The 16212-nt window shown below is 40.2% G+C and overlaps 1 protein-coding gene across 4 annotated transcripts in view; it reads left to right on the top strand.

Annotated features, from left to right (window-relative positions):
• The window catches only part of RASGEF1A (RasGEF domain family member 1A), a 315066-nt gene extending 299370 nt beyond the window's left edge, over window positions 1-15696 (top strand). For all 4 annotated transcript variants that reach the window (XM_019556013.1, XM_019556015.1, XM_019556016.1 and 1 more), the window contains 9 exons: window positions 1109-1330; window positions 1859-1933; window positions 3353-3445; window positions 5093-5195; window positions 5519-5598; window positions 7040-7231; window positions 10594-10717; window positions 11058-11130; window positions 12662-15696. In XM_019556013.1, coding sequence (XP_019411558.1) covers window positions 1109-1330; window positions 1859-1933; window positions 3353-3445; window positions 5093-5195; window positions 5519-5598; window positions 7040-7231; window positions 10594-10717; window positions 11058-11130; window positions 12662-12686 — 987 coding nt within the window. In that variant the 3' untranslated portion in view covers window positions 12687-15696. The remainder of the gene's footprint in view (window positions 1-1108; window positions 1331-1858; window positions 1934-3352; window positions 3446-5092; window positions 5196-5518; window positions 5599-7039; window positions 7232-10593; window positions 10718-11057; window positions 11131-12661) is intronic.
• Window positions 15697-16212: the final 516 nt, after the last annotated feature.

The raw sequence follows: 16212 nt of genomic DNA, 5'->3' as shown, positions 1-16212 counted from the left end.
AGCTCGAGCTCCTGCTCCTGCTCCTGCTCCTGCTCCTGCTCCTGCTCCTGCTCCTGCTCCTGCGACAGCCAGAAGGGAACTGTAAGGCAGGCTCCGGCCTAAACTGTTTATAAAGGCCCGGCCCTGCCCCCTTCTGGCCATGTGACCCACCTGGTCGCCCTGGTAACCGGCACCTGAGCTGCCCGGGTAATTGGCAGCTCTGCCAATCACACTCACAGTCACGGGGCACTTACGTGACTCCGTGACAAGGGCCGATAATGCATGACACCCCTGTAAAATATCATGGCTCCCCAGGTTGCCACAGCATCATGGTTGAAAATTACTAGTTTAACTTGTTCTTAAAAACGTCCAGGTATGGAGGTTCCACAACCTCTAAGTAATTTGATTTGTTCCAGTGGTCAGCCACCCTCATAATTAATAAGCTCTTCATGATATCCATCCTAGATTTCCTTTGTTTCAAGTAAGGCCATTAACTGCATGCCCTGTTCCTTTGTGAGACTGCCAAGGGCCAGAGCAGCTGGGGCATTTAGAAGGTGCTGCAGGGAGATACAGGCACTGGAAAGTGAACTCTACCATGGAGTATTTGCATCTTCTCCTTTTGACTGGTTGGGTGTGTAAGCAATCGTTATGCCAAGCTAGAACAGTGCAGGAGAGTCTTCCAAACTGGGAATTCCCAAGAGTCTGTTCAGGGCAGCCAGACTTGATTAGTTATGTATGCGAGTCTAATAAATACTTTGTCTCTGCAAAATGAGAAAGAGACCAGAAATCATTATGCTGACCTTCAGTCTTTCATTACTCCTGTATCTAAGTGACTGATAAACCTTTTGAAATGGATTTGGAGCCAAGATGACCTGCTGCAATGACAGCCAAGCTACTGGGAGCACAGTTACAGAGGAAGGGGTTAAAATGTTAGTAAAGCTACACAGATGCCTAGGGTATCCTGAGCTGGATACACATGATAAACCACATGATAAAGAACTTTGGTAACTGGATAGAAGATAGGATGCTAGGCGGCATTTATTTAGCTCAGGTAGAAATGCCTTGTTGATACAAATCCCTAATCCAAAGTAAAGACTCTTAATCAATGATCCTGCCCTCTTATGCTTAGGAAAATGGAACTGTGAAAAAAATCATTAGCCAGATGACACAGAATCTGTTGATGACCCTCTCTGCACGGAGTCAGTACCAAGAGATTAGAGAGAAATTTCGGCAACCTGTTGCTGATAAAGGAACCATCCTTAAAAACAAGCCGCAGTCAACTCAGAAGGACATACTGAGTGTGTGTTGTGACCCTCTCATCTTGGCACAGCAGCTGACTCATATTGAACTGGTGAGATTTTGATATTGCTCTTTTAAATCAGTTCACTTTGTTTACTATGTGTGAATGTGTTCTTGGCCAGGCATTAGGCTTCTGTCTTCAACAGGAACCTTCAGCCTAATTAAATGCTCTCACCTAAATGATGATAGTAATGAATGAGGGCAGGTAGATAGGTTTATGAGGGAGGCAAACATACACGTCCCAAAAATCCAGAGGCAACTTTATAACCCAACTATGACGGAAGCAACCACAGAGCCTTCCAAAACGTTTAGCCCCTTCTTCAAAATCTACTGATCAAGAATGAAGGTGAGGAGACCTGGCAGCCATGGTAAAAACTTACCCAGTCCCCAGTTGGCACATGACAAGACCTATGGTCACAACTAAACAAAAGACACCACTTCTTGTTGGTTCCCTGGATCAAACAAAAAAGTAGAGCAAAGAGAATTGGAAAATATCAAAGTGGCCTTCACGCCTCAGCTCTATTCCCTGTCAACATCTGCATGTGTACAACTGACAACCTCTTCTGTCATTCTAATGCAGGAAAGGGTGAGCAACATTTACCCTGAGGATCTGATGCAGATTGTCAGCCACATGGACTCACTGGATAATCACAAGGTATGTGTGTGGAGGAGGAAATCAAGCACAGCCAAAGTAAAGAGCCTCAAGAGTTCAAATATGTATGCAATATCCATTAAAGGCACGGAGGCGGCACAACTCAATGGTAGTTCCACTTCAGCTACCTGAAGATGAGATGATTTGGTTTGGTAGCACTGAATCTAGCAAATTTTCAGTGCCCAAAGGGATATGTTATCCTAGTACTTATTCAGACTACTTTATGAACTGGCTACTACTACATCATGCTTTTCGAAACTTTAAGTATGTTAAATCCCACAAAGTTGATTAAGCAATGTTCATTAGTTCTCTCTCTTTCTCATGCTTATTTCCATTCAAATGGCTGAAAAATAAGACAATGTTCAAAGGCAAAGAATAACTAAATGTTGAACAGAGCATATAGAACATCACTCATAAGAATGACATCCACCAAGCAGAGAGGATAGCCTACTGGGCTCACTTCTTTATACAAGTATTATAGCTCAAGAAGGTGGAACTTGCAGTTTCACATATTCAGTAAAGCAGTACAAGAATCCTGCAGCCTTAGTCTTGCTGCTTCTAACTGTGGGTTTCTTTCTGTTACATGTGGCTCTTTGTGGCCTACAAAACAGTTGAGAGAAAGACAGGGACTGTCTCTTCCCCCAAGTTTTGTGATACTTTAACACTGGCACAATCAGAAATTTAGAAGACAAAAAGGATGGAGACAGAATTGCCCTTTCTATGTATCCTATTCCTTGGTTCCTCAATAGCAGGAGAACTATGCAGAGATTAAAAGGCTTTATACAATGTTCTCTACACAAAAAGGTAGGAAAGATCCTTGCTTTTCTCATGTCCTTTTGACAAGGTATTTTAGTGGAATTTGCAGATATGTTGAATCTAATAGGGCTGTGCCATAAGCACTTCTGCTGTGGCCTCAAACCCTTGACCTCTGGGCATCCAGCCACTCACCCCAGTGCCAACACTGCCAGAACAGGCTGATAGGAAAGATTAATAATTCACATTACTAACCAATAATTCTGGCTCCAGGTCTTGTTACCAGTAGGGAATCCTTTAGAAAAATGTTGCTTAAAGCTATTAACTTTCTTCTGTTGTTACCTTTAAAAAGGATGTTAAGAAGTCTGGGCATACAACAATATGTGTGTTTTGGTGAGGGAAGGTAAAGGGATAGAAAAAATAAACACATTTGGCCAAATCATAAATCCATGCCTGCTTCTTTCACAAATCTTAAGGGGAATAAAAATAAGTATGTTCAGCTTGCTATTTTCTAAGAGATCTTTTTCCTCTTAATCCAGAGCCATCCACTTAGATTTTCTAATTACTTCAAATGAAATAGGGGTTTATACGTAGTAATAACAGCACACATTTACTGTCATCTTCATCAGGATTTAGTATAGGATTAACACAGAGCTTCTTCTCTTTCAGTGCCGGGGTGATGTTACCAAAACCTACAACTTGGAGGCCTATGACAACTGGTTCAACTGCCTTAGCATGTTGGTAGCTACAGAAATTTGTAGGGTAAGTATGGATGAAAAGAAAATACCCAAGCAATCATTCCAAAAAGACAAAAACCCCACCACAACTATGATGTTACACGTGTGGAACCAGATCCAGCACAATTTTAATCGTATGAGCAGCCTCTCTGAAGTCAGAAAGGTTACATGTGTATAGTTAGGTACATGCTTAACGTTTAAAAGTTCAGAATCTATTTCTGGGTGGTTTTTATGTTACCAGCAGTCATGGCTAAGAAATAAAACTTTACAAATGCTACAGTGAATAGAACTTTATGAATGTTTTTATGGCATCTGTGTCTTCCCAAATATGCCCGTCTTTAAACAAAAGTTTTACTATATTGCAAACACACTATCTTTTCAGTGCACTGTGATATCATGGTTATTGCCATCAGAATACCTTGTGCTGTTACAAGGACAAGGTTAAGGATCTTGCGTAAAGATCAAGGGGAAGAAACAGGGCAAGCAGACAGACGATCTATGTTAAGAACTGTAACATAGAAAGAAACATATTCAAGAAATGGTTTCCATTAATTCCTTTTCTATACATATTTCCCCCTCTCAAGTGAGTTCACCTTTCAAGTCTTTTCTAGCACTTAAAACTCTGGGAAGAAAAATGTTACCACTTTGAAAACATTTCAGAGTAGAATGCACTTAGACCTCTGAAAGCTTAAGGCAACTACTTTAGCTAGTATAAATTAGTGCAACTTTTCTCCGTTTTATCATCTTTGGATCTGACCACAAGTCATTAGAGCAGCAAGGACAAGGAAGATCCTTCTGCTTGCCTTACTCCTAAACTGAAAAAAAAAAAGGGGGGGTTATGGGAAAAGGATAGTTCAGTCGTCATACCTGCTTAATCTACAGACCCTCTGCTGAAAGTACCATTGCTGTGGCTTCTGGAGACTTACTTATTATCGCTGATCTCCAGAATAACTGCTCCCATAATAATGTAATGATCTGTTAGTATTTATTAGTGGTTCTTGGACAATCACACCATAAAGCAGTGATTAGTAAAGCCAACTTGCAGAACAGTCTCTGCTTACACAAGTAAATCAGCTGTGCGGATGTCTAGTCTCATCCACCAGCATCACGGCAGTAAATGAGGATTGTTATATGTCAGCATCTTATTACACTTCCCTCATCTACCATCAATCTAGAGAGTTTGGATTAATCTGTTGATTTAGAAAGGGAAAACTTGGACCTGGGTAGCATTTGACTTCCAACCCCCTTTGCATTTCCCCCTGGAATTAATATATACAGTCCCTCTAGCATACCCATGTGGCATTCTTCTTCCTTTGATACTTGAACTGTTTGCATATCTCTGGCATTCTGGTGGCTGCTTCATTCTCTCTCCCTTCTTCAAAGAAAGGAAATTACTTAATAGTGTCTAGCTTGCTTTTATAAGATTCCCTGAAACACTGCCCTTTATCTTATATATAAAAAAAGAATTCCACTCTTCCACATGATAACAGCCCAAAATACTGTAACTATTTTTAATAACAAAAGGAATCTTGAAAAAACACCCAGAAGACTGCCTCAAGAAAAACTCTTAGCTGGTGAAAAATGGAAATGCTTATTCCAACAGCATGTTGGAATAACCCCACATCCAACATGCATCATTCCCTTGGTTTCAATGGGATCATCTTTGTTTCAGGTTGTGAAGAAAAAGCAAAGGACAAGAATGGTGGAATTTTTCATTGATGTGGCAAGAGAGTGCTTCAACATTGGCAACTTTAACTCCATGATGGCCATTATCTGTGAGTGTCCTCAGCATTGTTGCTGGCTTTAAGTCAAGAGCGCTAGATTTGACATCTTAAATGACCTTAGGTGCTTATCTAGCCCCTAAATTAAATCACTGGATCTGTATGCACATCCTTCCTGTGGTACTATGCACTGGTGACAGACTAATGCAGTGGGTGTTAGCTTGACAAGCTTCAGTTGTCAAGCTGAATGGCTTTCTAAAGCATAAAATGCACTTCTTAAGTGCATTTTGACACTTGGGGGGAAGAAACCCAGCCTTTGAATTTAGGTTTTATCTTTTTTTGATTTGGTTTTTTTTGCCTCTCTCCTGTCCTTTTAGCTGGAATGAACTTGAGTCCTGTGGCAAGACTAAAGAAAACTTGGTCCAAGGTCAAAACAGCCAAATTTGATGTCTTAGAGGTGAGTATGTGTAAGATTAATATCCTATTTAAACAAGCACCATGTAACAATGCCAACAGCACAGGCTGGGGTGCAGATAAGTAACAGAGATGAAGCAGCATACATTAAGTGTCCTCACTGTATACATTGGGGCTGGCAGAAAAACACTTGCTATTTATTCTGTTTTGAAAATATCTCCCTAATGTGAAAAAAAGAGGAAATAAATTATCTGTTGGAAAAGCTTACCTCAAAGTGGTTTCAGATTCAATTCAAAGGATGTTCTTTGGCATTCCTTTTTAAAGTGAGCATTTTTCTCACCTTCCCCTGTGAAAATGCTAAGTCATCATTTCATGTGCTCCAGGGCTGAGGGGCACTTTAATTAGGGCGGCTCCCAGAGGCACTCTAAAGCACCCGCAGTGTGCTGTACATCAGAGTCCATACAATTCAAAATGGTGGGAAGGGTGCTTTAACTAAAGCTCTTCGAACAAGCACTATAATTACAGCATGTTGGACAGCTTCCCTGGACAGCTATAGGCACCCCTTGTCTTTTTTTTTCTTCCGTTCCCTCCCCCCACAAAAAAATCCTTATCCCTAACTAAAGTACTCTATCTAGTGGAGATCTGAAATAATACTACAGCTCAGGGGTGTCCAAATTTGAAGTGGCAAAGGGCCACATGGGCCTCAGGCCACACTAGCAGTGGCTGCAGCCATGGAGGCCATGGATCCAGGGGCTGCAGCTTGCCCAGGCCCTGCTGCTGCACCAAATGCCAGGGTACTGTCCCCCCCCCCCACACACACACAGTTTTCTGTATGCACCCAGGCACCCCTTCTGCAGTACCATCTGCCTGGGTACCCTGACTCACCCTTAGCTTCCCTGAAGCAAGCTCTCTTGATGCACCATTACTCAGGCTTTGGGGTCTACTGGCATTGAAGTCTGTGCTGGACCACCCTGCCCCCTGCAGGGCAAGAAGGTGAAGCTGGAGACAGGGGGAGTCTGGAGCCCCCAGCTGCTGCTGCAGTCAGAGCAGTGGCTGGGTGGGAGCCCTAGGGCCACAGTTTAATCCTTCATGGGCCACACGTGATTGACAGGTTTCCAGTTGGACAGCCCTGTTACATTTTATTAACAACTTCAAAGCAATATTTGTAATGGACAGAAATTTTGATCACCCTTTTCTAAAGGCAGTTTCTTGTTTTCCCATAAGCAACTGAAAGTTATTTACTAGACATGCAATAAGTTCTATAAACTCTGCATTTAGGGAAAGTATGGATCCAAACCCCTTTTACTGCTTGAGCCCATCTTAATTGATTAAGAATGGAACCTGAAAAGTAATAAAATAGAAGCAAACACTGATAATCCCCAATTTTTTTTCTCCATTGACCTAGTCAGAGTATTGGTACCTGTGAGCATTTTCACCATCAGTTTGTCACTTGTCTGTTGTTTTGGTTTGTTTTAATGGAACAGCATCACATGGATCCATCTAGCAACTTCTGTAATTATCGAACAGCCCTGCAAGGAGCAGCACAGAGGTCACAAACTGCCAATAGCAATCGGGAGAAAATTGTCATCCCAGTTTTCAACCTGTTCATAAAAGATATTTACTTTCTGCACAAGATACATACAAATCGCTTGCCCAATGGACAGATAAACTTCAAGGTGAGGCTCTGTTTTCATAGAATAATATAATACATTAATCAAATGCTGTACATTGCAAATTTTTTAAGCATTCTAAATTAAGTAAAGATCCCTATAGCTCAGTATAGTTGTTGAACCCCTAAATTAGTCAACCAATACAGTCTCCATCTGCTGTCATCTATATGCAAAGTTAAAATAATTTTCTTGGGCATGCAGGATAAAAAATAATGTGGTTTAGACTTATTCTCTAAGTATACTGCAGCAGTGGAAACTGTATCTAGCACATCTAGATGGCAGATTTACCACCACTAAAAACTTCCATAAAGCTGCCCATTTTGTTTTCAAATGTTACATGAATATTTCAGCACATTTTAACACTAAAAATAAATTGCTAGTATATATGAAAGAAACAATGCAAAATTCACGCAAAAGTCTAGAAAACATATAATCAAGTAGGTCAATTAGCAGAGCGTATATGCAATAATGTTCAGTGGGAAATACAGCACTTCAGCGGAGAAGATTGGGTTGTATTTCATGAGATGGAACTGCTAACATGAATACAACTCGAATAGAAATACAAATAGAAAAGGAAAGTCTTTTAAGGAAGATTCTTGTTGGACAAAGAGAGAGCAAGGTGCTGGAGAGCCTTAAAAGTAAAAAAAAGTTACAATACATGAAGATATTGAATTAGGAGACCCAAACAATTATTTTAAAAAGGCAGGGTAGAAAATGTAAAGAAAGTATATGCTATAAGGAACAATACATCACCAAAGCCTAAAAGCAGACCTGATGGATTCTGCGGCTTCTGTGCTTTCCAATTCCAAGTCAGCTTTCTTTTCTTATTCCGAAAGTTGAATGGGAAGTTTTGTAGCAGAAACAAGCTTCTCCCCTCCCTGGGAGTAGGACAAAAACAAAAAAAAAGTTTTTGGCTTAGAGTAGCTGAGTTTTACATTAGTGTATAAACAAAGATTCTGGTATAGGCAGATTCTTACTAGGTTACCACATTGCTCACCCAGTGAGAAGTCTGGCTTACTGAAGACAAGCAATTTCTCTGGACTTGACATGAACCCTCTTGAAACACCTAGAGAAGTAGAGAGCTGTCTTTAGACCATATTTAAAACAGTGGTTGGGCCCAAAATGTGAGGTTGCTCCTTCAGCGTAACCTCAGCTCCAGTAAAAGAGACACAGTGCAACTGCGTGACGGATCAGCTTGGTATCAGAGCTTGACTGATAACAGAATGTGTGGGTTTAAAGAAATGCAAAATCCTAAGCCTTCAAAGCTATTCACCAGGGCTTGCCTGCACAAATTCCATTGCTTTCAAGTGGAGTGCTGTGTTCAATCACCAAATGCAGCTAGCACGCGATATTTAAGAGGGTTGAAGAAAGTTTAAACTGCTAAAAGTAGAGTTTGCTGTATGTTCCAGTAAGTAAACAATGAAAATGTAAGATGGGTGGCCACTCTCTTTTATGAAAAACATGGTATGTCCTACAAGCATATGGGGGACAGGGAAGGGCACATTTTAAATTCTGGGTTCATTTCTGACCATCTGTGCAGCCGTCAGGCTACTACAGAAGAACTGCAGAAGACAGCCTGCCTTGCTGAAAAATTGAAACAGAAAAGCTAATGATGCTGAGTCTGTATTCTTTCAGCAATAGTGGTGATGTCAAGGCACTCAGAGTCTGAAAGGGCGGAGTGTGGGTGGCGAAGGATAGCAGCGAAGAATAGTAACTGTAATGCTATTGTCAAATATCAGATAGAGGGGGGAGGGGGGAGTTTTAAAGCTAAGTGAATGTCAGAGCCCCTAGGTATTTCCTCCTCAAACAGAATTGCTAAATATATGGAAGAGACTACAATGGACAAGTGCAGCAGCTCTGATAAACAGCTTTAAATGCAGTGAGAGGGAAGTCCAATTCTCACAATACAATGCACTGAAACAAGCAAGGAATTAAACCAGGAGCTTCTACCTGCCCTGCATTAAGAAGACTTACAGCAACAACAACAAAAAGATCAGGGAAAAAATTCACACACAGTAAAGGAGGCTGTTGTTTCTAATCAATACCAAAAAAGTCTCTCTGCAACTGTACAGTTTCCACCAATTTCTAAGCCAAAAAGAGATATTGCCAGAGCTTCAAAATGCTCCTTTAATACATTCGATAATTCTCAAGCCCTAGCTTTGTCTGAACAAGAAAACAGCAAGAAGAAATCTCAATATGCAGAAATAGGGAGACAGAAGAGTTTCTTTTATTTTCCTCAATTAGATACTGCCTCTCTGAACAAGAAATTAAAAACAAAGGCAATAAAAAATAAAAGAAATATTGCTTTACAAAACTAAGCTGGGCTGGTTTTCTCACAGAGTTTTAATGGGAATAACATTGGCCTCCTGAAAACCAATTTACTATTGTAGCCTCTGCCTGCAGTATTTGACTTGTAACTCCCCCGACCTGATCTACAAATGTGTTTACATAGCAAAGTTTGAACCAGATTTGGATATTCCCTTTCTGCTTGACTGAACAGTAAATGTTATTATATACATAATCATAAAAGCAGAGTTAGTTTGTTTCTTAAACCCGTTGCAGCATAAAATGAAAGACTGTTTCTGAAAACACTGAAGCAGGGAAAAAAATTATACTTAAGGTTGATTGAAAATTCCTTGCAAACTTGAGTGGACATCGCATTTTTGGCTAAGCTAAAATTCTTTGACAATACTAATCTCAAGTGTCCAGCAATTTTATTGGAAACTTTATTTAAAATAAACAAACCCCAGAAAATTAGGGAAGGGAGGACGGGAGCCTTTTGCCAATGTTTTCCATTGTTTCAAGCGGTATTTAAGAGGCATTGAAGGAAGTTTAAGGTGCTAAAAGAAGAGTTTACTGTATGCTCCAATAGGTAAACAATGAAAACATAAGATGGGTGGCCACCCTCTTTTTTTCAGGGGGGGTAGGGAAGGGGGGGAACACATTTGTATTTCCAGAAATACACTCAGTAAAATATTTTTTGATTGGCTCTAATCACAAGCTAACAGAAATAAAAGACACAGAAACAGGCTAACACTTCAAGTGAAAATTAATAGGCAACTGTAGATGAAGAAAGGGGTGGGGGCGCGGGAAACTAAGAGAGAGTAGAATATGAAAGAAGAGAGTTAGTGTTTGATGAAGTGGGGTAGAAACTGTACCAAGCCTAAGCAAGATGCTTAAGTGAAAGCAGAAGAAAGGAGTAATACAAAAGGTTAGGGACTGAAAAAGGAGATTAATGGGTGTGGGTGGGGGGAGGAAATGTAGAGGTATTGGTAAGTGCAACGTGCCCACACTCGCAAGAGAGGTTGTATCTGAAAGAAGGGCAAAGTTATATTTATTTTATAATATTCTCTTTATTACCTCTGCAGAAATTTTGGGACATTTCAAGACAGATTCATGATTTCATGACATGGAAACAAGTTGAGTGTCCTTTTGAAAAGGACAAGAAGATCCAGAGTTATCTACTCACTGCACCCATTTACAGTGAAGAAGGTAAAAAAAAATCTTTCAATCTTTACTAAAGGTTATACAATTTCTTTCTGCCTGCTGATACACGGACATAAAAAATGAGCATGAGAAAAAAAAAAGAGGCTAATGTAAAAGATGAAGTTGTGTCTCTTGAGCTCCACCCTGAAAGAGCTCTTTAAGTCAGGGTCTGACAAAGCAGTCCTGATAAGTTTGCATGACCAAAGCCCTCATAACGGCATACTGCCTCAGGGTTACTCAAACTTCAGTATTGCCAATAACACTACTTCACTTATCCACAATTATTAAAACGCAAATTATAAAAAGGTAGAATGCCCATCCCTGATTATTTTCTTTTATAATTTAGCTCTCTTCATAGCATCTTTTGAAAGTGAAGGTCCAGAAAATCACATGGAAAAAGACAGCTGGAAGACACTCAGGTATGAAGTCTTCTCAAAATGCTAGCCTTCTCCCTGCATACATGCATGCGCATACACACGTACAAGTGTACATGGTCCTTCATTTGTGTATAGTCATTTTGTGTACTCTGTTAACATACACATGGATCTATATCCTGAGAATAGATGGAAACAGCTTCCAGATTTCCCCCTTTTATTTGTATACACAACTCAAGCAGTTGTTTTGTAAAGCAGTGGGCATCACACACTGCAATTGAGATTCAAGGCTGCAGGTGATCTGGAATGTTTTGGACCAGATTCTATTCCATTCATTCAACATCTCTTCTATTCCACCATGTTCAAACCCCCAACAATCCATTAAAACTTCTATGTTTGTAATATACCAACACCTGATGTTAAGGCTTGGTTACAAAAACACAACAAGAGAAAGACTTGTGCATCTTTTGTATTAAAGTTTTTTTCAGACACCTAAGCAAGGTCAAATAGAATCTCGCATAAGTCCACTCATATACCTAGTAATTGGGATAGAATGTGGACCTTAGTTTTGAAACCTTGAATAGCTGAAAGAGAGAGACCCTGAAGAAGTTGAGGGCCATTGAGGAGAATAATCAAGTCCCTTCTAGGTGCGTCTACATGAGATGTTTACTACATTTGACAAACCAGCTGCCCAGTAAGCATCTTAGTGTCTACACGTGTACCCCTGTTAGGCTGGAGTAAACTCATTTACTCTACAGCAGGACAGTACTTGTAAATAGCTGTCCTGCTGTGGGGTAAAAACTCTGCAGCAGCACACATGTAGATGCTGTCCCACTGGCTGGGGCATGAGGGTATGTGTACTTCAGTGCAGGAGCTGCCTTCTGGCTAGCTCTCCACTGAAGTTCCCTTGTACCCCAGCCAGCCACTCTGCAGCACACTGAGCTGTGGAGAGCAGCCCTGGGCTGGCAGGTTGACCCTCAAAACTCCCTACGAACTTTGCCCAAATAACCTTCAGAGCTTATTGCTCTGGAGTTAATTGCTCCCAGGCATGCCATTTGATCGTGAGTGATTAACTCTGAAGCAATAAGCTCCGCAGTTTATTCAGGCACCAAAATTGCACATGCGGATGCGCCCTCCAACAGCTAAGTTAAAGCTATAATAGTAGCTGAAGATACTAAGCCAGGGAAAAGCATAATGGTGCAGTGCCTGGGAAAAGCTTGCTTGAGTATAGCAGGTTGCTATATCTGGAGGAAGAGCATGGAAAAGAGTGCTACCCTCCAGGCACTAGGTAGGATGCTGAGGAGAGTAGATTATGGAGAGTGTATTATTCACTTGAAGTCATTCATTCTTCAGGATGCTGCTGATAGGGCCAGGCTCTCAAGGATATAAAAATCAGCACCTCTGTGAATGTCAAAGATGCTCATACTTGCTGAGAATCTGGCCCTGGAAGAAAGAATCTGACTGTCAAGCATTATGTCTAATATGGATGCCTTCCCCAAAAGAATACCATCTGCCATGTTTTAGTGGAAGGTGGAAGCACTATAATCCATGAGATTTTTCTTTCTTTTATTTTTAGAACAACTCTGCTTAACAGGGCCTGAGATTCCTGGATCCGGTCTGCAGACTCTTAAGCACATAGAAAGAAACTTGTTTTTAAATCCTGAAAGACTGGGGTTGAGATGAGCAAGACCTCACTGGCTGAGGTCTGGTTTTGTATATACAGTACCTTTTATGAAATAAGGTTGCCATGTGAAACAGTTACCACATTTTTAAGGCACTTAAGTGAAGGATTTTGGGGTTTTTATTTTAAACTAAAGGGCAGGGCCCTGTTCTCAGAGATGGTATCCGTGGTGAATTCTTATTCAATGACATCCAAATCTTTATTTTTAATTACTTCCACCTAAAAAAGAATAAATTAAATAAATAAAGCCACTGCACATACCCACCCTGCCCCCACATACAACCAAAAAGACTGTACAGGTTTAAAACCCTTTATGACCATAGCCCTGCAAGATACTCATTGCATCTCCTTCCATTTAAGCATGGGAGGAGTTAAAGGGAAAAGGCAAAGGGTCTCTTCAAGTGAGTGGGACTACTCGCATGCTCAAGGTAAGTACTTACAGGACCAAGGCCTTAGACATCTGCAGCGAGAGTGTTCCTCTCTTACATCAGAAAATAGTGCCTTATAAGGTACTGAAATTGTCTAGCGTACCTTCTGCTATTCTAGGCTGGAATAAATCTAAATAAAGATGTGGATGTCTAAAAACCAGCCACAAAGTACTTTGTAAATAAACAGGAAGCTATGGCACATGAACTAGAGTATACCTGCCTATAACAATGAGGGTGCAGCAAAACATATTTTTGTTATGTGAATTGATGAGATTGATGAGATAAATGCTAGTGTGTACACGTATGCGTGTGTGCTTGTCTGTCAAGTTTTTAACACTTCTGGGAACTATCCTTTGAGTTCAGGCTGCCAGAATAGTTTACATTTTATTTTTTAAACAAAGAAGGCTGTATAAACTAGATCATCTCTACGAAACAAATGTAATGTGTCTTTTTCAAGAACTTTTGGAAAATAATTTAAAAATATGATAGGGAAAGTAGTGAACAGGGAAGCCAAATGTGTGGCTTAAAGTTAGTATTTTCAAAGAAGCTTAAGGTGTTGGACACTCCACATGTCCTGAATTTGAAGAATTTTACCTTATTACCTAGGTTGCTCTGAAGATGCTAGCCTAAACTGACAGACTCAATAGTAAGACAAAGAGAACCTCTTAGAGCAGATTATTCTGGCATTTATTAAAGTAGCCGCTCGATGTTTGGGCCACAACTCATGGCAACTAACTGAAAAAACACCATTACACATATTAGATCAAGCCTTTAAACCCAAGTCAGTGTCAGAATTAGAGATGGATTTGTAAACCAATGGTGCTTGCAATTTCTAATTTCTCCTTTTAACTGTTTTTGAGTTTATGGCTTATTTGGCAATAATCATGAGCCTATTTCAGATGCTCATATTAAGATTCAGGCTATTTGCTTTCAGGAAAAATAACTCATTTTGGGACTTTCTTCCCCACCAATTCCCTTGATTTCTAAATCAGAGGAGAGAAAGCATTCAGGCTCAGATTAAAAACTATTTTGTTCAATGAATTTACTATTACCCATGAATGACCATTCATTCTCCTTTCTAACACTTGATATCTTTAAGCCTGAGGGTTGAATACTTATATAAATAATGAGACCATTAAAACAATTACATCAGAACAGATTTGTTTTCCAAAATTATCAGAAGCTTGGAATAACAGAACCCCTCAAATTCCAGGACATAAACCAATTTCAAACAGGGTAACCTGGGAAGAAGATTTGTGTATGAACAGTTTATTTGACTTTAAGTAGGATAATTTTCTTTTACTTTATCACTGGCTGGCCTGTGTCAGAAACAAGATACAAGACTAGTTAGGCAACTTCATCTGGTCCAGTCATGCAAAGTTTTCTAACCAAGCTCTTACAACTGTACAGTAGCATAACATAGGCCGGATGAGTGGGACTAACCCTAGTATACAATTCAGAAAGGTCACCACAACAGCCACATCCAGGGAGCCAATGCCACCACCCCCTCACAGCAGGGTGTGTTCAGAAAAGCTAAGATGGTGCATGCTGCCGCTTCCCTGGCCCTTTACTGCAATGACCCCTGTGTGAGGAGGTAAGCATTTGCTCCCTGCTCCCCTGACCCCACCGAAGGTGCCAAAACTTCAGGTTATGCCTGTGTAACCATGAACAGTCCTATCTACTTCATGTAACATCTGCATTCACTTAGCAACAAGTGCTTGCAGTACCAGTCCTGGGTGGATTTGTGCAGGGAAACCTCTGCTTCCTTCTCATTTGTACTTATGAGAAACCAGTACACCTGCATGGTGTAAGGGCAGGGGGACAAAGGCAGCCAGCATTTTGCTCTTCACATAGGACTGGAATTATAAAGAGGAGAAAAATTAAATAGATGCCATAAAACAAATTAAATGAAGTAGAAGGAGGAAGTAGAAATGCTCATTGTTAACAAAAAGAGCCCAGAGAAAGAAAGAGGATAGCTATGTTTCTTGTGATCTGCTGCTAATTTTCCTGAGCTGAAATACTGAATCTCAGCCCTGGATTAAAGTAAGACTATTTATACTGTATTATTACAGTGTTTTGCACTTTCAGAGATGTTCTAGCTAGAAACATTGTCAGACACTATAAAGGAGATTGTATATCAGCTTTGTTTATGTAACTGAAATTTAAAAAGGGATGCTTAAAATTTAAGAAATATATATTTGAAATGCAATTTTAGAACACTTTCTGTACATGTATTAAAAAAGCTTTCACATGAATGTGCACTTCACTGGTCGATCAGTCCTAGTATATACTTGAAATCAATGCAATGTCAACATGGGTTTCTTTTTTTTTTTTCTTCCTTCAGTTTGATACATTTTTAAATACTGTGTTTTTGCAATTCTGAACTCAACTGCTGAATATAAAAAGCTGTACCATAAAGCAGGATATTCCGTGTTTGACTGGATGTGCTTGCATTAATAAAAAAACAAAAACAGAGAAAAAAGTTGCTTCAACCAGGATAAACTTTTTGTCTATGGTTATTTCTCTCTTGCAGCCAGATAAGGTCACAAATGGATAGCTGAATGAGGCAATCCATTGTGGTGCATAAACAACTTTTGTGCAAGTCAGTTAACTGTCTGAAGTTTCAGGCCTGGTTTCCTACGTGCCCTGTGAAGACTGCCAGTACATTTGACAGAAGTTACTGCAGCACTGTGCTAAAATGTTTTGCTTATTTAAATATGCTGCATATACAACAGCTCACTTTACATAACACTGTGTTTGCTCTGAAGCAAGTAAAACGATGGGCAGTTCTGTTGCTTGCAATTTTACACTGTTGGTATGTCAGGTGCTGTTTTAAAGTTTCTTCTCTCCCCCACATTCTTTTCCTTTTTAAGGTGGAAAGCACAGAGGGCTAGGCCCATATTGATTTAGTACAATAGGAAACTATCCTAAGGCAACAGCCCTAGGATACTGAGGTACTATGACACCTGTATAAGGCTTTGCTCCCCACGATCTACATCTGACAAGTGTTATTCTCTC

Source organism: Crocodylus porosus, unplaced genomic scaffold (assembly GCF_001723895.1).
Source record: "Crocodylus porosus isolate Cpor-Errol unplaced genomic scaffold, CroPor_comp1, whole genome shotgun sequence".
NCBI classification, from domain to species: Eukaryota; Metazoa; Chordata; order Crocodylia; family Crocodylidae; genus Crocodylus; species Crocodylus porosus.
The sequence above is the reverse complement of the archived record's forward strand: the minus strand, read 5'-3'. Positions and strand labels throughout refer to the sequence as shown.